Source organism: Cyprinodon tularosa, unplaced genomic scaffold (assembly GCF_016077235.1).
Source record: "Cyprinodon tularosa strain WSP-4 unplaced genomic scaffold, ASM1607723v1 ctg406, whole genome shotgun sequence".
Classification (NCBI taxonomy): Eukaryota; Metazoa; Chordata; class Actinopteri; order Cyprinodontiformes; family Cyprinodontidae; genus Cyprinodon; species Cyprinodon tularosa.
Genome location: NW_024039126.1, coordinates 790095 through 812822, shown reverse-complemented (window position 1 = coordinate 812822; position 22728 = coordinate 790095). Strand labels below are relative to the sequence as shown.

Sequence of the window (22728 nt, the reverse complement as noted above, 5' to 3'; positions counted from 1 at the left end):
GTATTCACTGATATAAATGGTAGATATATATATCTATACACTGCAAAAAATCGAAATCTAAATAAGTAATTTCTTTCTTAAAATAAGTGCATTTTTTCTTGAATTTAGGTGGTAAATGAGACACTTTGCCAGCAGAACAAGACAATTTACATTTAAAATAAGAAAAAAACAATTACATTGTCTTATTTCAAGTGGATATTATTTAAATATCTTATTTTAATACCAAAACTACTCATTCTATTGGCAAATAATCTTATTTACCTGCTCAAATTGAGGGAAATACACTTAATTTAATAAATGTTTACTTATTTCTAGATCATTTTTGCAGTGTATTCCAGTGGCGGCTGGTGAAAAATATTTTTGACGGGGCTGATATAGCCTAGTGGATGTCTCCAACTAATCCAGAATAAGAATTCAAATAAACAATTGGACAATAGATACAATTTAACAGTAATGATTTAATTTACTATATAATAACAGTAACAGTGATGATTTTGGTCACAATAACCCTGACAGGAAATTTTCATATCCTATAACAGGGATGTTCTTCTGGCAAACGGGTAGATAAATAAGGATCTCACCGAATTTGGTGGAAGCTGCACCTCGTTCGTTACGTTCGCCATCGTCCCTCTAATCGTCTGCACCTGCGCTTTGGGTGCACAAGCCTGTTAAAGGGCAGTATTTTCAGCGCCCCAAGACCGTAAAATTCTGAGACGCTGATTGGCCATTAAATTATTAAATTGACCTAGCAATAGTACATGATTGGCAGATTCTCTGCACATGTGGGGCAGTCTGATCAGAGCCCCAAGACAGAGACGGTAGGAGTCTGTCTGTGGAAATCCACAAATGAATGACAGTAGATAGGGAAATGTAGTTTATATAATTTGTTTTGCTTATAGGTACACACTCTAGAGAGTAAAACTGACATTTATGAGTTAATTTCTAAAAATATATTTTACGTTTCTCTCTTCTTATCAGGGAGGGCGGTGCCCCAGCGCCCCCTATGGGCCGGCCGCCACTGCTATATTCTATATGTATGTTATTTATTACCAACTATGTACTAAAAGTCCCAATTTTATGTTTGCCTTGCCTTAGAAAATGCTATTTATAATTGCATAGGAGTTGGTTTGTATTTGTGGAGTCACACAGCTTTTGTGATTATAGAGATCGTCAGAGATGGCAAAAGTACTCACTTTCCGTACTTGAGTAAAAGTACAGATACTTGTGTTAAAAAATACTCTGGTAAAAGTGGAAGTTCTGATTAAACTTCTTTACTCAAGTAAAGTGCAGGCTTGTAAATTTAAAGTAAAAGTAGAAACCACTTTTTTCATGCCGTTGCCTACATTTTAAATGGATGTCTGCCAATAGGACTAGATCTCCGTTGTGTTCATTTTCAATCATCTCGTCGTCCATGCTACTATGCTAACGCCACCGCCACCAAGCTGCAATGATTTGCCGCGAATGAATACCGCCGAATCTGTCCATTCATCTTGTAGTGGTGCGTCAAATGCAACGTAGATTCCCATCCAATTAGACTGAATTTGGTATTGATGACGTGAAAAATAATAACGGTAACTCCATTGAAATGATTCAAAACTAAAGTAACGAGCCAATTTTTTTAAATGTAAGGAGTAGAAAGTACAGATATATGTGTAAAAATGTAAGGAGTAGAAGTAAAAAGTCACCATAAAAATAAGTAGTAAAGTAAAGTAAAAATATCAGAAAAATCTACTTGAATACAGTAACGAAGTATTTGTACTTTGTTACTTCCCATCTCTGGAGATCGCGTTTAAATTTGAATGAGACACCGGCTAAGTTAAGCCGATACGCAATCCTGCACAGGTTAATAGAATATTATTTGGAAATGTATCTATGTAGGCTTACACCGGTAACCAGCTGGTTATTATGAAGACGAACAATTAAAATTGCCGTTATTTTGCAGTTTTGTTTTTTTTCTAAGCAGACTTGGATCTTTCTCCTACCCTCAGTCCATGTTTGTTTTGGTCCGAGTGCCCAATAGAGGGGGACGAAACAGGATTTCTGAGCTCAGACCATAACCAGGGCAAGACGGCCAGGTATGCCATGCTCTGTGGCTAAAGAACCACAGCGGCAGAGGCAGCAACTTGCAACTGCTAGCTCAGGAAGAGAGTTGAGAAGCACATCGGCAGAGAGACCTGCCAGGAAATGAAAGACACTGATGGCCTGGAAGGGGCTACATCTGGCCTGGGTTAGCTAGGGCCCGCCAGAGAAACCGAGCAGGAAGAGAGGATAGCAGGCCAAGGCTAGGCTCTGGAGGCTAACTGCTTAAGATGGACAGAGGGCCTCTGACGGTCAAAGGAGTGAGTTACAGAGCAAGATGAGAGAAGCAGCAGCCGGTCCATGTCTGCTGGTCCACTACTGTCGAATATTGTTGAGGTCTCGTTCAAAAAGTAAGCAATAGCTTCCCTGAGTTTAGCCCGCCCATAAGCTGTGATTGGCTGTCACAGCTGTAACTCTTGAGAAGCTCACTTTAAAAACATCTGATGTGCCACTGAATTGGGTCAGTGATTGTATGGTCACAGTGCTGCTGAAGTCCTTTGCTCTACCGTAATTAAAGGTATACTATGCAACCGGTGTTGATTTTCCAGCGAGGCTCCCTCCAGAGGGCGAAAGTAAAAGTGCACTGTCGTAAATATGCACAGCTGTTCTCCTGGTTTCTCCGTCAAGCCAGGCGCGGGTGTTTTGAGCTTAGCAGACAGGCGAATGCAACGAATCACCATGTCTACTGCGGTAAGTGACTATTTTGTTCCAATTTTCGAGTTTGAAAATTCACGCTGGTTCCGCCATGATAACTGCACAAATATCGCCACTGCGCTAGCAACGAGCATGCCTTCCACTGGGGGCGTGTAGCAGTTCTCGCCGTAAAGCAAGACCGACTCTTGCGATGCACAAGACTTTTGAGCCTGTGGGTGCGGGCCGAGGGCTCCTGCAATTGCACGTACGGTATTTCCCTTACAGACCACCAGGGCGGCCGAGAAAACCTTTGCTTGACCTGAAATGACTCATTTAATTATCCAAAACGTTATGGAACACATTAATTAACTGAAAAATGTTGCATAGTATGCCTTTAAAACTGTGGGGTCATAAGCCTTTATCTCAGCTTTCTGGTATGTTTCGGTTTGATTTTTGAGATATCAAAATAGTAAATGGTACAGGAGGTATGGTCTTGTGGAAAAAAGGGGGTCTTTAAAAGACAGCAGTTGGTGACGGAGTCTCCTGCTGTAAAATAGACTTTTTTTTGTTCTCATTGGGTCATATGATCTAGAAGGGTTGTATTATCAGGTGTATCACTTTACACAAATCTTTGAATTGGTGCCATTTGCATGTGTTTGTTTATTAGACTTGCAGTTAGGATGTGCTAAAATCACCTTAATTGGCTCCATAAAGCAGCAGATCCTCTTCAAAATTTCAAAGCTATATAAAGCCAGTATATTTGTTTTAACAAAAGTGCTGATAAAAAAAAACATATTATTGTTATATTTTATTAATGTCATCAAAACAGGAAAAAATACAATCTACAAATTAAAATTTTATATGTCCAAGCTCGTAATAATTGTAAAACTCTGTGTTTTTAATCTCACCCCAAACTGTCCACTTGTCCATGTCATGCATCCATACATTTTGTCAGGAGAAGGATAGCAGAGATGCAAAATGAAGTAGAGCAAACAAACATAGAAGATCTACTAGAAAACACACTGAACTTATATGTTAGTTAAATGTGAAAAATACTTGCCCCCCCCCATCCCTGAAATCACAATTGCATCCATGGTGAACACAGATGATTTCCTTAATCTTCAGAAGGTACCTGTGGAACAGTCAGCATGATTAAGCTCTACTTTGTTGCTCTATCACATAAAATACAGCCAGATTGATGATGCTAGTACTCTGTTTTAGTTCCACCTATTGTCAATGTGTAAATTCTCACTGATGCATGTCATGGCAACCACAAAGCCAGCTTAAATCAGAACCAATTCAATTTCAATTCAGTTTATTTATATAGCGCCAAATTCACAACACATGTCATCTCAAGGCACTTTACAGTTCAACCAGATCATACAGTCAAATTGATACAAAGTTTTCTATCTAAGGAAAACCAGTTGATTGCATTGACTCATTGACTCAAATACAATCCCCCACACTAAGCATGCTTGTAGCGACAGTGGAGAGGAAAAACTCCCTTTTAACAGGAAGAAACCTCCAGCAGAACCAGGCTCAGTGTGAGCGGCCATCTGCCGAGGCCGACTGGGGTTCAAGGAGATAGAAGCAGAGATACAAAAAGCAGCTGTAAAAGGCGGCCCCGTCCAGGAAACACACAGCCAGGCAGACGAGCTCCAAGGCAGCTCCCATGCCAGAGGACGAAGAGAGCACATCCACTCAGTCACAGTCAGAGAAACAGGACCACACTGGAAAACAGGCTGATCTCCAACATCTATAAACAAGGGTGTTGATAGAAGCAGCACAGCTGATGTTTCTTTCCAGGATGACGTCACAGCCAAACAGGAACAGACGAGGCAAAGCTACTCTGAGGAAAAGCAGAGAGAGCAGAAGGTTAGAGATTGACAGTCAACCACAGAGCTTTCACTCAGCTTTTCTGAGTACTCTTGGACACCTATCCAGGAATTTTCGTCAGTTGTGTCAGACTGTGCTAAAGCAATATGTAGTTGGTTTTTTTAGACAACACAGAGATCCATCCTTGTAAGCAGATTCCCAGTCAGATGCAAATCAAAGACCCAACTATTGTTAACCTGTCAAGTCAACAAAACACTTCAACAAACCAGAAAACAATTTCCTGTTAAAGAGAATGAAACATATTCAGAAAAAACAGGCTAAAGTCTGTTTTTAGCCTGTTTTGTAGTTCTACACTAGGGTGATGACTTTTTTACAACCTCATATCCCTGTATTGTAATTTAATGAATGTTTATTAAAGTTTACATAAAATCTTACTTTAAGGGTGATTTGATAAAAAAGAAAAAGAAAAACTCATGCACAAAATGCTGTAAACATTTTTAATGATCATCTTTATAGGCCAGTTTTTAAAGTAACTGGAAGCATTGTCAAAATTGAACAGAAGCTTAAGAGTCACATCTATAACATTAAATAGGGTTGTAAAACACACAAGGAAATCAATTGGCAATGCTAATGTCATTGGACAGGATTCATCTCAGTGGGAGGTTGTCCTTGTTTCGGCAGGACTTGTGCAAAACTTTGATTGCAAGTTTGCACTGGTTGCTCCGGGCAATGTTGACTGGAGATTCATCTGTTTTCTTCTGGGTTTTCAAGCATTCGATACCTTTTGGATGTTCATTCAGAACTGCAGATAGTTCATCAAAGTCTTCAGCGCGGAACAATTGGCTGCTGAACCAATCAAAAGTGTTTGATGTATTGTTAGTGCATTCGTTACTGTTTTAATACTTACCTTAGGCTTAACGAATTTAGTCCCATTGACAGAAATAGTGATAGTTTGTGCGTGACTCTTTTCAGTATTTCAATGGAACATCATTTTAGGAATTAATAGGCGAAAGTTAAATCATTCGTGCTACAGGAAATAAATTTAGGATGTTTCTGGCCCTACTGAGACAACGGGAGTGGTAGATGGCAGTCAAAGAGGGCAGAGGGCAGCCGATGATTTTTTGTGCAGTGTTTGTCACCCTCTGCAGTCGCCTCCTGTCGGCCTCGGTGCAGCTGGAGTGCCACACTGTTACAGCGTAGGTCAACAGGCTCTCAATGGTGGAGTGGTAGAAGGTCAGAACCTCAGGAAGTTTAGCCGCTGCTGGGCCTTCTTGACCAGAGCTGTGGTGTTGGCCGACCAGGAGAGGTCTGCAGAGATGTGGATGCCAAGGAATTTGAAGGACTCCACTTAGTCCACACATCCACTGTTGATGTACAGGGGGGCAAGGGCAGCTTTCTTCCGTCTGAAGTCCAGGATGAGTTCCTTAGTCTTGTTGATGTTTAGTGCCAGGCTGTTTGATGCACACCGCTCACCAAGTTTCAGGACCTCATCCCTGTAGGCCACCTCGTTTCCCCCTGTAATCAGCCCCACCACCGTTGTGTCATCAGCAAACTTGATGATGATGTTCTCTGGGTGGGTGGGACTGCAGTCGGATGTGTAGAGGGTGTAGAGTAGTGGGCTACTGTGGAGAGCCAGTGCTGAGAGTGCGAAAAGAAGAGAGGTGAGGACCCAGTTTCACCCGCTGGGGTCGGTTGATCAAAAGTAAAATGGGAATACTCTGTAACTACATTTCTGCTTCACAAAAACATTTTAAAAATATCACCTGTGTTAAGCTCTGGGTGACCTTGTTAAATTATGTTTTTTTTATACATACAGATAAAGTACTAACAGTAGGTGATGCGGTGGCCTTGACAAAGTTCATAAGTCTGTCTTTGGAGGGAACTGGTTTTACCCTGTGATGGATTTTCACACTGCAATAGCAATTTCATCTCTGGTCTTTTGCCTTTACTTTTCCTCCCCTCTGGGTGTGCGGCTTAAGGTAATATTGGTTTTCCATGCATTGTTTACACAATGTAGAGAGACAAATCTAATAACAAATATATCACAAACAAAAGCCGTAAAGCCCTCATGCCTAATCTCTTCCATCTGTAAGCTCTACCTGTTGCTGCTCTGGATGGCTGAATCTGCTGCATCTAAAATGCAGCTTGCCTCCCTGATCCACCCTTACTGTGTCTTTTTGCAGGATGTGTGTGTTTACAAATGATTTCTTAGCAGGGTAAAATTACTCACATGCTGTGTTTCTTATTACCTCTGCAGACTATCCTAATGAAACTGCAATCAACGTATTTCTTTGATCACACAGACAAAATAAATCTTTTGTTCCCTCTGAAAATGATACACTATTTTCTATCCTTTACTCTTATTTCAGTCACTAATTGTTTCTACAAATGATGCTTGGGACCCGGACCCTTAGAGCAACTGCATTACCATTAACCCAGGTTTAGCTTCATTTCAGATTTATTAGATTACTTCTAAGCTGCACTTTTCCAAAACTCTTCTATGTCAGTTGAGAGGGTTGAATAGTATTAACCTACAGAGACATGAATGTGTTCTTATCTTTATAAGGAACTGTGTGACTTTTTAAACTTAATGGGAGGCTGTTTTGTTTTTCTACAGTTGTAAGGGCACTAAAGGGCTGTGTATACTCCCACAGCAGTGTGTCACAGTTAGCTTGTTGCAGGTGCGACGCAGATATTATTGGAAAACTGGGTCGGCCTCTCTGGTACAGCTCTCAACTGGTTTAAATCCTACTTAAAGGACAGGGACTTTTTTGTATCAGTAGGCAACTTTACATCAGATATGACAAAAATCACATGTTGGGTTCCCGAAGGGTCCATCCTGGGTCCCCTCCTATTCAATATCTACATGCTCCCTCTGGCTCAGTTAATAGAAAACAACATCAGCTACCATAACTATGCAGACGACAAACAGCTTTACATCACCATGTCACCAGGTGATTATGAACCAATTCAAGCACTGAAGAAATGCGTAGAAATCAATGCCTGGATGTGCCATCATTTTCTTCAACTGAATAAAATCAAAACTGAAGTAATAATCTTTGGACTAATAGAGGAGAGATCTAAAGTTTAATATTATTTAATGCATTTAACAGATGAAAAATGTTTAAAAAAAACTATACATTTTTTATGACACTTTTTTCCTATCAGTCTTTACTGTTTTCTTGTTCTGATCATATTTGGAACCAGGTGATTGTTAGGAAATGTGACCAAATGGGAACTTTAACTCTAGGAATTGTCTTTATTGTTAAATGTCTGTAAATAATATTAAACTGTACAAAAAATAAATCTTATGCAGGATGAAGAAGTTAGTACAAACCATGCAACCTAACTAATGCACTGGAAAAAATCTACATCTAGATAAGTCATTTTTTTCTTAAAATAAGTGCATTTGTTCTTGAATTGAGGAGGTAAAAGAGACATTTTGCCAATGGAACTAGACAATTTGCATTTAAAATAAGAAAACACAATTGCATTGCTTTATTTCAAGTGCATTTTATCTAAATATCTTATTTTAAGAGTAAAAATTCTCATTTCATTGGCAAACTATCTAATTTACCTTCTCAAATTAAGGGTAAATACACTTAATTTAAGACATTTTTTACTTATTTCTAGATCGTTTTTCTAGTGTGAAACTAATGAGGATGTTGGGCTGGCTGTGAGAGAAACAGAATGACCATAGCTCCATGTAATGACCCCAAAGTGTTGGTGTGGGTCTGAGCTGATTGACTGTATCTTTCTACCCTTATTTTCCCCGTCTTAGTCCTTAGGGGACAGAAAGAGCCTTTCAAAAAACACTGATGCCTGAACATAACAGCTGGAGAAAGGGATCATTTCATGAAGCATATGGTGTGTCCTTGCCAGTGTGTGATATTAATACACAACCAAGTCTGCGAATGCAACAAAGCTGAAGTGAATCAGGAACAAGAACTCAGCAAAAGGTGTTAAATCAACTGATTAGGCTGCTCCTTTCCAGAAACACCCTGACACGTTATCAATGGACCAATTGATTTTTCACACTGTGTACCTGATTTGTGCTCTTCATTTACGTACTGCTATCATGTCAACCTGACTTTTCACAGCAAGAGTTGTGCTTCGCTTGAGAGAAATTAGCCTGTATAATTTGATTTACTGACTTTAGACAGAACCAACAATACATTTAGCTAATTTTGAATAGATTTATGAAAGATTCTACAATATAGCCTGAAAATATTTGGTTCATTGCATGACTGAGGGGCATTTTAATTATTGAGTCCTGATTTGTTTAAGCAGTTTACCCTGAAAGGGATGAGAAGAATTATAAAAAAAAATTTTAGAGAGGAGAATTTACATTTTGTTCTTCATACACTGCAAAAAATATAAATCTCAATAAGTTATTTTTTCTTAAAATAAGTGTGTTTTTCCTTGATTTGAGGAGGTAAGTAAGACACTTTGCCAATGGAACAAGACAATTTCCTTTTAAAATAAGAAAAAACTATTTTATCGTCTTATTTCAAGTAAATATTATCTAACTGTCTTATTTTAAGAGTGAAAATACTCATTCCATTGGCAAATCATCTTATTTACCTGCTCAAATTAAGGCTAAATATACTTAATTTAAGCCATTTTTTACTTATTTCTGGATTGTTTTTGCAGTGTATATGCAATTTATTTTTATATAATTGCAACCGTTTTAACTTATCCTAATATTTAAACTCCTTAATTGAACCTTTAGGTGTTTCTTTTTTAGATTAGATTAAAGACAGACTTAACACAGTCACCGCGGTCCTCTTAACTTTAAAAATCTTTGTTTGAATTACACATTAAATCGGTAAATGGGCCATATAGTAATGCTTAAAAGTATAATGTTCTCTCCTCTAATGATCTTAAAAGGTACTTTTTTTGAACAACACCAACAGAAAAGAGATCTTATACCTTAATATTCTGAGCTTTGTGAGCGTTCTATTGAAAGCCGCTGCTGCCGCAGTGCATGCTGGGGCAGCTGTCAATCTTAAGAATGGACAAGTCTGCCCTGATGCATGCTGGGTAAAGAGGGAGGGGACTTTTTCCTTTTTCAGTCTGCTGTTCTTGTGAATTGGAACTGTACTAGGGCTGAGGATGATGACGTTAAATTAATACAAGACCACATGAGAACGCACAAGTACACATATTGAGAATTGAGTATCCATTCTTTGCCTGCTTTCTGTGTCAACTGTTTCGGTTGCTAGGCGACAGAGCATATGGGCGGTGAATGCCGGTGAAGGCTGGACCTGTTTGAATCCATAGCCAAAATGCTTCCAGCCTCCTTATTTTCACAGACCTCCAAGGTTCCAGTCCAGATAGATCGAGTACTTAGAAGATGCAGCCTCTGAGATCATCCACACCCTCTGACTAGGAAAGTTCTGAGACACTATTCATTTCACAGAAATAGTAAAAAGCTGAGTCCATAGCTATGTCTAGGACATAAACAAAACTAAAAACTAGGGATGCACGATATTGGGATTTTGGCCGATATCCGATATGCCGATATTTTAAAACTCATGTAGCCGATAACCGATATCGATACCGATGTTAAAGCTGGACAAAAATAAGTAGTCATTGAAAATAGCAGTTTTGTTATCCATTTCTGACACTTTGAAAAATAATATACTCAAATATATTTTCATATGCTGATATCAAATTGATTTTTAAAAACGCGGTATCGATCTATTTTACTTTCAGAATCTCGTGAAATTTCATCGTTCTGTTACAAACTCTCGTGATATTTTGCAAATTCTTGTGAGATTTTGTTAGTAAAATAGATCGATACCGCGTCAATATATCAACATATAAAAATATGGCAACATTTTGTGAATTTTCGGGGGATTTCGTAGCATAACGATGACATATAGCAATATTTCATTAGTAAAAGAGATTGATATGGTGTTTTTAAATGGTAATATATCAGCATATGAAGATATTGGGATATTTTAATGTATCAATATTTTTTCCCTCGTCTTTAGAAGTTTTTAAGTCTGTAAAAAAGAAGTTTTTGAGGAAGAAGAAGAAGTAGTATTTTTTTATATTTTTTTTTAGATTTTAGAAACTCAGAAGCTGATCAAATATCGGGTTAAATATCGGTGGGGTGGCCGATGTCCGATATTCAGTTTTAAGGCCGATACCGATAGGGGGCCGATTATATCGTGCATCCCTACTAAAAACTGAAAAATTAGCCCAACTCTATCATCTATGAGGTGGTGCCTTCAGGAGTGTGTTGAAGCAGTACAACGATCTATGGCTATTATGAAGGGAAAAAGCACAAAGAACAAAGTTGGAATTTGAATTTTAAAAGTATTGCAAAATTGGAGAATAGAGGTGAAATGAAGCAGAATGATGAAAGTGACCTGCAGAGGTGTTACTTTACGTAAATATTAATTAATTTGAGGGCCTTTTAATTTTTTGCACTACATTTGAAAAAAAAATGTGTTACAGTGGCTGTTAAATGTCTAACCCACATACAGAGATTCACAGGGGATAAGAATAAGTTAAAAGTTTATTTAACAGTGATAATAAATAAATAAATGTGCAAATTATGAGGCCTGGGGGAAATATGAGGCACAGATTTCTGAGGAAGAGAAAGCGATGGGTAGTAGAAGTCATGGTCAGTCAGGACCATGAAGAGAGCTGGCAGTTTGTTCTGGGCTAAGGGGGTTTAGTGTGGGGTCCCAAGGGTGTGGTGAATGCAAGCTCCCAGTGATGAGTGTGATGAAGAGAGGAAAGGCAGAAAAAAGGGTGGAAGGATTAGGAGCCGTATGGTTCCCAGAAATGATGTCTTGGTTCGGGAGATAAATGTTTCAGCAGCTCCTGCTGGAATAAAAAAAACAAAACAAAAACATCCATAGGGAACACAGGAAACAAAACAGGAAGTTAATTCAATGAAGAAAAGACTCAGGACTTTCAGATGGCTCAGGGTAACCACCTTGGTCAAACTCCTGGCAGAGTCAGCCAGCTCCTAATGTCCTAATGAGCTTTGGGTGGCCCCTGAAGGCATCTGTGCAGCAGAGATTCCTGGTGGCAGAAAAACTCGATTCAAACCACCCTACACAAACTCGCAATCTGTTCTTTGACGCTTAACTTTCTCGAAACTGGCTCGTAACTTCTGTATTTATTGATTAAGTCATGACATAACAGCTGCGACAAAAAAAACTGTTTTGAATCTCTCTGTTATGAGTTTGTAGAAAAACCCTGATCATGACAAGGATAAAGACGGGGGACTGGAAAACATTGTAGGTGATGGATCAGAATCTGAAAAAAAAAAAATTTCTCCATTTTTGCTTTGTTAGATTATGCCATTAAACACCTTGATTATGTTTCAAGTTCTATTTCAATTTTATTGTGATTTGCAGACCAGATCTTATGTTTACGCAGGTTTTCTATTCAGTTGGGTCTATATTATCCTGGATCTTAGCATAAAACTAGACAAATCTGTACAGTACTTTTTATTCTCTTTACCAACAGAGAGCAAAAAACAAAAATTTATACATTTTCTCCGCATAGAGCAATTTATTTCTCTTGTTGCAAAAAAAAAAGTATTATTCCTGAAGGCTTCGATTTTGTCTGAAACAAACTTCCAGACCTGACGATGCAGGAGACCGGATTGTGCAGGTCTCCAATGAAGGGTTCTGAGAGTTCAGGTCTGTGCCAAACTTTATTTAAAAAAAAAAAAAAAAAAAGTACATGCAGAATGAGTAATTTTTATTTTTACTTACTCACTAGCACAAGAGTTAGTCTATTCTTAAGAACTTTTGTTCTTTTTACCACTCTGTTCATATGTCTTCCAGCATTCTAAAGCCCTGGTCACACTTCTGTGCGAATTTTTAATAATTTTTTTCCCCATGTCACACTGACTTAAGTGCATATAGAGATAATCCTACAACGCAGGGTGAGCAGATCCAGATCTGTTCAGAATTTATTAATTTATTATTTATTTTTTTTTACTTCTGTCTCTTTTTCCCACAACAAAGTCTGACATTTGACTGGGAAAGATCATAAAAAGGAAAAAAATGTCGCTAAAATATGGGTTAGCTACAAAGCAACGGCCCACTTCATGACCAGACGTCTGCACAGCATCTCAAACCAGAACAGACAGAGGACTTTAACAGGCTAAAATTAAAAATATAAAGGGAATTAGGTTAAAAGAAAGGTACATTTAGGGCTTTAGGATGGTTAATGTGCAGTTGACCTTTTATTTAGTGTTTGCTCCCTAAGCAGATGTGTTTTATTCTGTAACCACGCCTCTCTTTTTGTCAGCCCCATTAAATTGTTACCAATTGCTGAGTAGTCTTACTAAAATAGACCTGGGGTCCATCTCAATCAGAGCTACGCAGTCCCTTGCAGAAAACCGTGCCAGGTGTGTCAGATGAAACACGGTAAGGCAAAAATATACGAAGGCTTGAAATGGAATAAAAATTTGTTCGCCTCATCAGGGTAATGTAGTAAAACATTTTCATAAAGAATTTGAGTTGGTGGGTCATATGATTTGGAAGCTATTGAAGAAAGATTAATTTTTTTAATTATAGAAAATATTTAAAAATGAACAAAGGCTAAAAATTGAATAGAAATGAGTGTGTCTCATCAAGCTAATGTAGTAAAACATACCCCTATTGAAGAAAAGTCCCAACTTTTGTAGTTAGAAATATCTTAAAAATTTAAAATAGCTTAAAATTGCATAAAAGCAAGTGTGACTTACATCTGTTTTCTATTGGCATGATTTTATATAAATATCGTCTTGCCTGGTCATAAGATAAGGAATTGTTTGATTTTTGTTTCTCAAGAGTGCTTGGTTCAAAGATTTGTTGACGGTCCCTAACTGCACCACCGCTTGTGGGAGAGGAGGGAGCAGCTGTGAGATGCTGGCCGACATCGGAGGCCCTCATTCGGATAAACTGTTTGCGAGATCCCGCTGACTCCATAGAGCTAGAATATCCAACTTCAAACCCACTTCACAGCGGTGCTGACGGCTCGGTTCTGCTGCACTGTAGTCGACCAAAATCCCAGACGATTTTCAAATTCCCCCTGGACATTTTTTTTGGTATGAAAAGTAGGAGATGTCCGGGAAAAAGATGGCGTCTGGTCACCCTAGGAGATGGGCACCAGCACCCCTTGCTACCCCGCTTGACAAAAAATGGATGGAAATGGTGAACACAAATATGTCAGATTAATATGTTTTACCCCAGCCTAATGGTGTTACCTTAATTCCTACAAAATATTCAAATCTTTCTAAAAGAATATTATGATCAACTCTATGAAATGCAGCACCAGAGATCTAACAGGACAAGTACAGATATAAGTCCATTATTTGAGGCCATTAGAATATCATTAGTGACATTCACCAGAGCTGTTTCAGTGCTATGATGAACTCTAAAACCAGGTCATTATGGTGTAACTGTTCACACACTTTTTTGGCAACTATATATCTCTTAGATCAAAGAGAAAGATTCGACATAGGTCCATAACTGACCAAGTCATCTGGGTCAAGAGATGGTTTCTTAAGTAAATGTTTAATTACAGCAACCTTAAAAACCTGAGGCACATATCCCTGTAATAGGAATAGGGTAATCATATCTAAAATGGAGATGTAGCTCAGAGGGGATTCTTCCCTAGATAACCTCGCTGAAACTGGATCTAACATTCCAGTTTCAAGGCTTAGATGAAGATAATAGTTTAGCTAACTGTGAGTGGGTAACAGTAGAGAAGCTGCAGAGAGGTATGTTAAACTACGACTCTGCTTCCTGTTCTGAACCTAGGTTGTCAGGGTTTTGTAGCCTCGTGAGACCATCCTGATCTCGCAAGCTTTCAAGATTTCACTCGCGAATCAGTCTGGAGAATCTCTGTTGAAGAAAATTTGGAGCCGTTCACCAAACGAACGTCCAATCAGCGTTGGCTTTGAGGCGGGTTGAGGTGTGACGCAACGAGAAGCGCAACAGTTCAGTCTAAAGAACATGGCGGCTTCAGCCGATGAAACTAGTGTTAGCGTGGCTATCGAGCAAGTTTTATGGGAATTACAGAGTATTTCTTCACTAAAAGAAGAGCAAAACACTGCTCTGGAGGCTTTTCTCAGAGGAAAAGATGTTTTTGCTCTTCTCCCGACTGGTTTCGGCAAGAGTAGCCTGGCTTGTGGTTGTGTTTTCGTCGTCGGTCTGTCAGTACGTCATATGCTTCGTTGATCTGATTGGTTTATTTGGCCCGTCTATCACCAACATAGGCCAATCAGCTAACCAGTATTTTCGCCCCTTCCCAAAATTACTGCAACGGAAGGTTTCCAGAGGGATACGCGGAGTAAATCCATCTGGCGGAGTCAGGTTAAGGGTTTTGCACTGGAAAAACAATCTAGAAATAAGTAAAAATGTCTTAAATTAAGTGTATTTAACCTTAATTTGAGTAGGTAATTGAGATAGTTTGCCAATGGAATGAGTATTTTTACTCTTAAAATAAAATAATTAGATAATATGTACTTGAAAAAAGACAATGCAATTGTGTTTTCTTATTTTAAGTGTAAATCGTCTTGTTCCATTGGGAAAATGTCTCTTTTACTTCCTCAATCCAAGAACAAATGCATTTATATTAAGAAAAAATGACTTATCTAGATTTGGATTTTTCCAGTGTGGAGGGCTTTCACATACCTTCTGATGCATAACCAAGTAGAAACTCATCAAATCACACTACTTTGATTATTCAAGGGATTTTGTTTTTAAAGTCGGTGAAGTTATCTCAAAGCTCCTTTGAGGGCATTGTAAGGTATTGAACTGTTTCATATTGGCAACAAAAGACCTTGTTAAAATGACACAGAACAAGGTTGTGTCGGACAGACCACTGAGTGGCCAAGGGGAAGGAGGAAGCAGCAGCATACTAATTTGCTCTTATACAGTACATGTATATCGTAAGTATTTGAGAGGAGTAAAGGGAATGTCAGGTAAAGTCCTTGGATGTTTCCTATGAAGAACAAATAAATAAATATAGCTCTGTGTTGCTTAATCTAAGCACATGGAAATTTGTTTTCTTTATAAGTAAAGACCAAACATTAAGATGATGATAACAACATTCTGCTTTTTTTCTATAGGTTCACTGAATTTCTGGAACCCTTTGAGAGAGTTATTCAACCGGAGGAGCTTTGGCTCTACAAGAATCCTCTGGTGGAGTCCGACCATATTCCTAAAAGGGTTATGTTTGTAAGTTTCCCATAATTAAATTCTCATGCTTTAAATTACCACCTAATGTCTTTGTAGTTAATGACTTTGTTTGAAACAAAAAAGAAATTGTCATTACTGTTGCTGATTTGTTTAAAATGTTTTGACATAAAAAGTACATAAATACTATAACTGATCCAAAATAAGTCAAAACAGCCCTTTTTTAATTTAAGTACTTTATACCCTAAACAAAAAGAGTGAAAAACTGCTTTCTGCATAGAGTTGCTTTTATATATTCATTTTCAAATCCAAAGTATCAATCGTGAAAAATGCTGGAGTTAACAAAATTAGATTTGAAAAGAGATGCATTAATGAATGCATATAACATATACAAAACAACTTCTCTAATGAGTCGATATCACTTAAAAAAATATGGTTTTTTTGTTTTGGAAATTGTTTCATTATCGGTTCCAGGATAATAATAATATTCAGGTAAGTTACACTGGTAAGGCTCAGACTCTATGGCCCAAAAAAGACCAGACCAATCGCTGGAATGGAGGTGGGACTTTATTTTTGCACCAGAATTATCACTTTTCTGTAACCATAACAGTCAAGATTACAGCCATAATGGAGCAATGTTTTAATAATGGCCTTAATAAATGTTTGATAACTTCTATTATTGATGAGGCTCAAGACAAACCATCTCACATATTAACCATCAAAGGGGACTTTATTATCATCCAATTACTTTTAGAGCTTCTTGAGTTTGAAGTGAAAGCTAAGAGATTAAGCAGCCGAACGTCCAGATTGAAAACTTATAGTGTCATGATGGGTCTCTGTGATTAAACCCACATGCAGAACACCACAGGAAACAGAGTAAAAGTTAAACAGTTTATTGAGGAGAACACACACACAGAGTAAACGTGTGTGTGTGTTCTCCTCAATAAACTGCACTGGTTCTGGTACTGGTCCGGGACTTGGTTTCACAGAGTAATCTGCAGAGAGGGATTGTTTGGTTAGCCAGGTCGCAGTGATGTCTTGACAGAGTTTTGATTCTGATTTGTACCTGATGAGGTTCAGACTGATCGGTGAAGAGAGGGAACCGGTTGGGTCCAGAGACTGTGGTTTCAGCAGAGAGCTCTGCAGCGGTAGAGCTTAGCTTCAGGTTAGCGAGGTTCAGACCTTGAGTTGTTCTCCTAGTTCTCTCCTTAGAACTAACCGGGAGATTCAGACTGAGGATCTTCAGGTTTGGCTTCTCTGGGCAGGCAGGCAGGTTTCCAAACATGAGCTGGTTCCGCTAACCAAAACTGGTCAACACTCCGGCGCTGAAGAGAAGTCAAACCGCTGCTTATATAGTTGGTCTCCTAATAAGGTGAATCAGCCTCAGGTGTGTATGTGGCTTCAGCTCAGGAGACCCAGGGCGCTCTCTGCTGGAGAAAGGTGGCAGATCTCCAGATCCCAACATATAGTTATGAGGGAATCAAGCTCTTTGAATCAAGCTTGTTCTTTGTGCTGATACTCCAGTCCTCAACTTGTATCTGCTTTCTTAATTTCCTGAGGGTAAAACAGCTCTGCATGTTTTCAGTTTTACGGAAAAGCAAACTTTTTTTTTTTAATTCATCTTTCTGGTCAAACTCTGTATAGAAATGTAATGTTAGATATCTTGTGTCAGGCCTCAGAACTGTGGACCCAGAACTTCAAGCAGACAGACAGATGTGATTCGCAAAAGCTTTTATTTATTTTATGTCGGAACTGTGGCGCAGCAGCTAGGGCGTCAAAGGCCGGAATTTCTGTAGAAGGAAAACTCAGGTTAGTGATCACATAAATCCAACAGAGGCCGTTTACGAGTGTGTGAGTCACTAACCTGCTTTTAGAGTTAAGTCTGTGGCAAGAAGGAGTAGAATCCAGCCGGATGGCTTCCTACAACACACGGCGGACACCACGCAGAGAGTTCTAGGAGCCAAAGCCCAGAAGACTGCTAAACTGGCTGACTAGCAGATGCCAGCAGACCATGGAAAGCAGGAGTATCCAGAGGGTGAAGCCAAAACCGGTGTTAAAGTGGAAAACAGGAGTCAAGCCCAGAAGACCAGAGATCTGAAGAGCTACCAAAGGAAAATCCAAGTCGAAGTCAGGAGACAGATCCAGGGTCGTCAACAGGTAGAATCCAGCAGGAGTCAGAATCAAGACAGGTCAGGCAAAAAGATCAGAATGGGAACAGGGAGGCTCAAAGGGCAGAACAGGTCCGAATCACTCAATCAGAACAAGAAACTGGGTACCCTAGAGAACTCCCACCAAGTGCTTGGATAATCTGGTACTGATGACTGAGAGCGAACAGCTTAAATAGAGGCAGGAGCAGGTGGATAAGATGAACAGTAATTAAAAACTGGGTGGAGCAAGGAAGGTGAGTGGAATGAACCATTAATCCAGTCATCAGTGCCAAGATCCTGACACTTTGACAGACTGGTTACATTGGCTTTTACGTGATTTTATGCTAAAAGAAATACAAAGAAAAGTAGAAGCATACCGCGCAACTACGTAGCTGTCCAAATTATTATTTTACTCACCTCTTTGTGAACTGGGAGATTCCATTATTCCTCACACATTGTTCACCTTATATGCACTGAAAAAGCTGGAGAGTCAATTATAGCGATCTGTTTTACACTGATGTGTACGGAAGAGGATTAGGGCCACTCAAAAAAAAAAAAGTTAACTGATTTTTAAATTTTATTTCAGTTTAACATGGGAAAAAGTCAGAATTCTGACTTTTTTCTCAGAATTCTGACTTTAATCTCAGAATTCTGACTTTAATCTCAGAATTCTCTGTTTTTTCTTAGAATTCTGACTTTTTTCTCAGAATTCTGACTTTAATCTCAGAATTCTCTGTTTTTTCTTAGAATTCTGACTTTTTTCTCAGAATTCTGACTTTTTTCTCAGAATTCTGACTTTCTTCTCAGAATTCAGTCAGAATTCTGAGAAGAAAGTCAGAATTCTGAGAAAAAAGTCAGAATTCTGACTTTAATCTCAGAATTCTGAGAAAAAAGTCAGAATTTTGAGATGAAAGTCAGAATTCTGACTTTTTTCCCATACTATACTGAAATAAAATTAAAAAAAATCTTTTACCTTTTCTTTTTTTTTCAGTGGCCCTAATTCTCTTCCGTAGATGTGACAGCTTTGAATATGGAATACTTTCTACATACTTTCTACATACATTAAGGAAACCATGTGGTAGGAGAATGATTTTTTTTTTGCATCTTTTTACAGTGTTTAAAACCAATCAGTGAGTAAAGTGAGTGAAGCCATCAAAGTCTCATTAAAAGCTGCTTTGTGGAAAGGAGAACAAAAAAGCCGTAAGTGAGTAACTACGAAATTATGCAACAGGTATTTCAATCAGCATGTTAATGTGAATTAGTGTTTTTTTTTTTTTTAGCACTGACAACCCAATAAGGAACATACCGGTACCTGAAAAAAAAAAAACTGCAAAAAAGGCCAATCATTAGCAGGGTTAGTTATGCTTAGACACAAACCATGCTCTATTTTTCTTATTCCCTTTGTGCTTTAGACAACATTGACAGTCTTTTCACTCAATCAGGAAGTGAAAGAAACACTCTTACTCTACAGCAACATCCCTTCCAGAAATACTGTCCAAGTCATGTCAGCTAGGTCACTCTATTTTAGTTTCTACTCTCACCAGCAGCCCTGAAGCTTTGGAGACATTATCTGGCCATTGAGACGAGTACATTTGTAAGGCTGACATGATGATACATTATGACTCTTTATGACCCCCATTAGAATGCATGCAGCCGAAGTCTAAAAGGCCTCCCCAGGCATCATTGTTGGACTTTTAAAAATTTTCTTTTGTTTAATCACTTCTATCTCCCCAACAGTCATTTACTGTCGGCGAATTGTGATAAGGGGATCAAAGAGCAGAAAGAGAAAATGTTTTCTATGTTTTGTCTTTTTGTATTTAACTTTAAATTTTGTGACTTTAATATTTTTACTTTTCTCTGTAGCACATCGAGCTACTTAGATAAAGTGCACTATAAATATTTAGCACTATCACTGTTATTATTTTTAAATGGATATTTTCATTTGTACATCCAACTACATAACAGGACTTTATCTTTTTAATAAACTGTGTGTAGCACACGCAATCTGCCTAACTAATATGGCAGGACCAAAACAGATTGAACCCCAAATAGACCGACACATTTGCATGCTGATATCTTTGGCCATTATTACGTTTTCTTTCTAATATCAGCTGATACGTGCCCATCTTGGCTGATTCATTAGTGCATTTTGCAACCATCATGATGTTACAAATTTCAGACCCAAATGCAGAAAACCGAACAGAGAGACCAGGGAAAAGGTTTAACAGGTTTCATTGAAGAAGTTAAGCTGAGGGAGAAGTGTTGCTCTGAACACTGCTCAACCAGAACTGTAAAGTGAGGGGAAGACACAGCGGTTAGTTCAGGCTTAGTGGGGAATTTGACTCGTAAACTTGGAGAAGAGGATTTGGTTGCCGACTCACGTTTCCAGAGAAGTTGTTGAATCCTTGACTCCTGTCTGTGTGCCGCGGTTCCAGTGTTTGTCTGATTCGGTGGAGGGCGAACAGGGTTTACCCAGAATGCGGTTGATAGTTGGTGAACGGAGAAACTGACTGCCACTCAGATTTCCTGCGGTACTTGAACAGGTCGTAGTAGAGAATAATCCCTTTTTCAGCAAGAAGCTCAAACGATTTCTTGTGGAAAGTGGATCCAAACCTCCTGTTTGAACCCCAGCTAAGTTTGAAGCTCAGTTGATCCTTCCAGGGAGTGAAGGTCCGAGAAATCCAGTTTGCAGGATGACCTCCTACCGAGAGGCAGAGACAAAAACAAAGTTAAACTCAGGTTGACAAAGTGCTTAGCTTGGCTAGAGTACCCTAAACTGGCGTCGAAGTAGTGGCAGTCAGCAGCTTAAGAACACTCCGTTTAACGAGGAAACCATCACCAGGTGTGAGAGAAGGCGGACCAGAACCAGGCGCCTCCTGGTGGATGAAGGGAGACAAACACAGAAACACAAAAACAGGAGTCCTGACAGCAACCTTGCCTTGAGATTACAAGGAGTGCATGCATTGCCATTCCCATTCATATGCTAAAAAGTCTTCATGGTTTCTTTGATTTAAAACCATGTTCCTTTTTTTATATATCTGTAAAATTTGTTATGACAATTTAAATTTGTTGAAAATTATGACCAAATATTAATGGGAGTTAATTTATGGTCTTCACTATATAGCAAAACAAGAGTGTTTGTTTTTGTGTGTGTGTCTGCAAGTGTTTTTCTGAGGGAGTGTGGGCAGAAATAAGTTTCCTGGTGGTAATTCATTGTGTTTGAGCTAATTAGTCATCTGAAATTTCCAAATTCTTAGATATGCAAAGAGTATATATTTAGTAAAACTACTGTGTGTGCCTAAAAATTACAAAAGAGAGGCAGACTTGGCTTCTAAAGCACCCAGCAGCAACAGACCAAAGAGGCAGACATACGGCACTGAACACCTTCACCAGCAAGGCCCCCAAACTCCCACTGCAATCCAGCAACATATTGTCATTATCAGTTCGCATGAAATCGTACGAAAAGTTATGCACAGTATTTCGTACGTTTTTGACATTTTTCCTCGAAAAAACATATCATTGCACATGCGCAGCAGGACAGCCGAAAAAAGCAGATCCGCGGACGGACGTAAAACTGGGACGGACAGTGCAATAATTACTTCCTGATGTCTCTCACTAGGTTGCTTGCTGTTTTGTATCTTAGGGTTAGGGTTAGGGTTAATTGTATATTATATTTTATGTTATTGAATGGTGCGTAAGATGCGCATGCACACGGATATCTTGTCTCGAGGCAAGACGTAAAAATAGACGAAATACGAAAAAAAACCCGTCAAAAATGTACGAAATACTGTGTATAACTTTTCGTACGATTTCATACAAACTGATAATGAGAATACACTGAATCCAGCCTGAAACCGGATGATCCTGAACTCCAAACAGCTTTCAACAGCATGATCGTCCAGTAGGACTCCCACAGAACCCCGATCTTCTTCCAGTGTTTATGTATACTGATGCAGTGTTATTGTTGTTTTTGTTTTTCTATAGTGCTGTTATTGGTCTTTGAAGAAAGAGATGTGGAAATATTTCAAAATATGTCAGGAAAACAAAGCCACACAGGGAGGGAGCAAACAGTTGAAGAAAGTAACAAAGTGCATTTACTTGATTAAAGCACTTAAGTACTTTTTTTTTAATGAGTATCTTTTGGGGGGGGGCTACTTATAACTTTCATTCCACAACATTTCAACTTCAAATATTGCACTTTCTACTCCTCTGCTTTCGAAGAAGCTGCTAGTTTCTTGTTCCTTTTGGCTAAGCTTAGCTTTCTAATCCGCTGTTGCTGTTTCTCTTTTTTGAAATGCATATTAGCATGTAAGATAGCAGCCCTTAGGACTGAATTTGGACTCCACTGTTTTAGAGATTTAATAACATTCCAAAGATGTGAGACACACAGGGCAGATATTATCATTTTTATCAAGGCATTCGTTGTTGCCATGTGTCCAAGTTGTTCAGTAGGAGGAGCTCTAAAAGCAGAGTTGTGGTTTCTTTGCGGTAATAGATTAAGCTTTAAACCAATATTCCATATTGAAAGTGTGAAGAGAATCAAAACACCTCTGTTTTCTTTTCTTTTTTTTAATAATGAATAAAGATTAAAATAACTATCCTTGTTTATCTTTTGGTATTTTTATGCTGAAGTTCTTTCCAGGTGGTGTAGAATCTGTAGGTGGTTCTCTGCATCAATACATGAAGTGGTTTCTGAAACTTATGAGGTTCTTTTAAATAACTAATGATATTAGAGAATGTAATTTGTATTTTTAAGTACTTTTAAATGCATGTACTTTTGAATAACTAAGTATTTTCAAAAGTGAGTACTTCAATTCTTTAACTTGAGTATTCAGTTCCAGTTTAGTTATTTGTATAGCACCAATTTGCAA

At 38.6% G+C, this 22728-nt stretch overlaps 1 protein-coding gene across 2 annotated transcripts in view; it reads left to right on the top strand.

Moving 5' to 3' along the window:
* plpp4 (phospholipid phosphatase 4) overlaps positions 1-22728 on the top strand; it is a 113072-nt gene that overhangs the window by 41536 nt on the left and 48808 nt on the right. For both annotated transcript variants that reach the window (XM_038298318.1, XM_038298317.1), the window contains exon 2: positions 15644-15752. In XM_038298318.1, coding sequence (XP_038154246.1) covers positions 15644-15752 — 109 coding nt within the window. The remainder of the gene's footprint in view (positions 1-15643; positions 15753-22728) is intronic.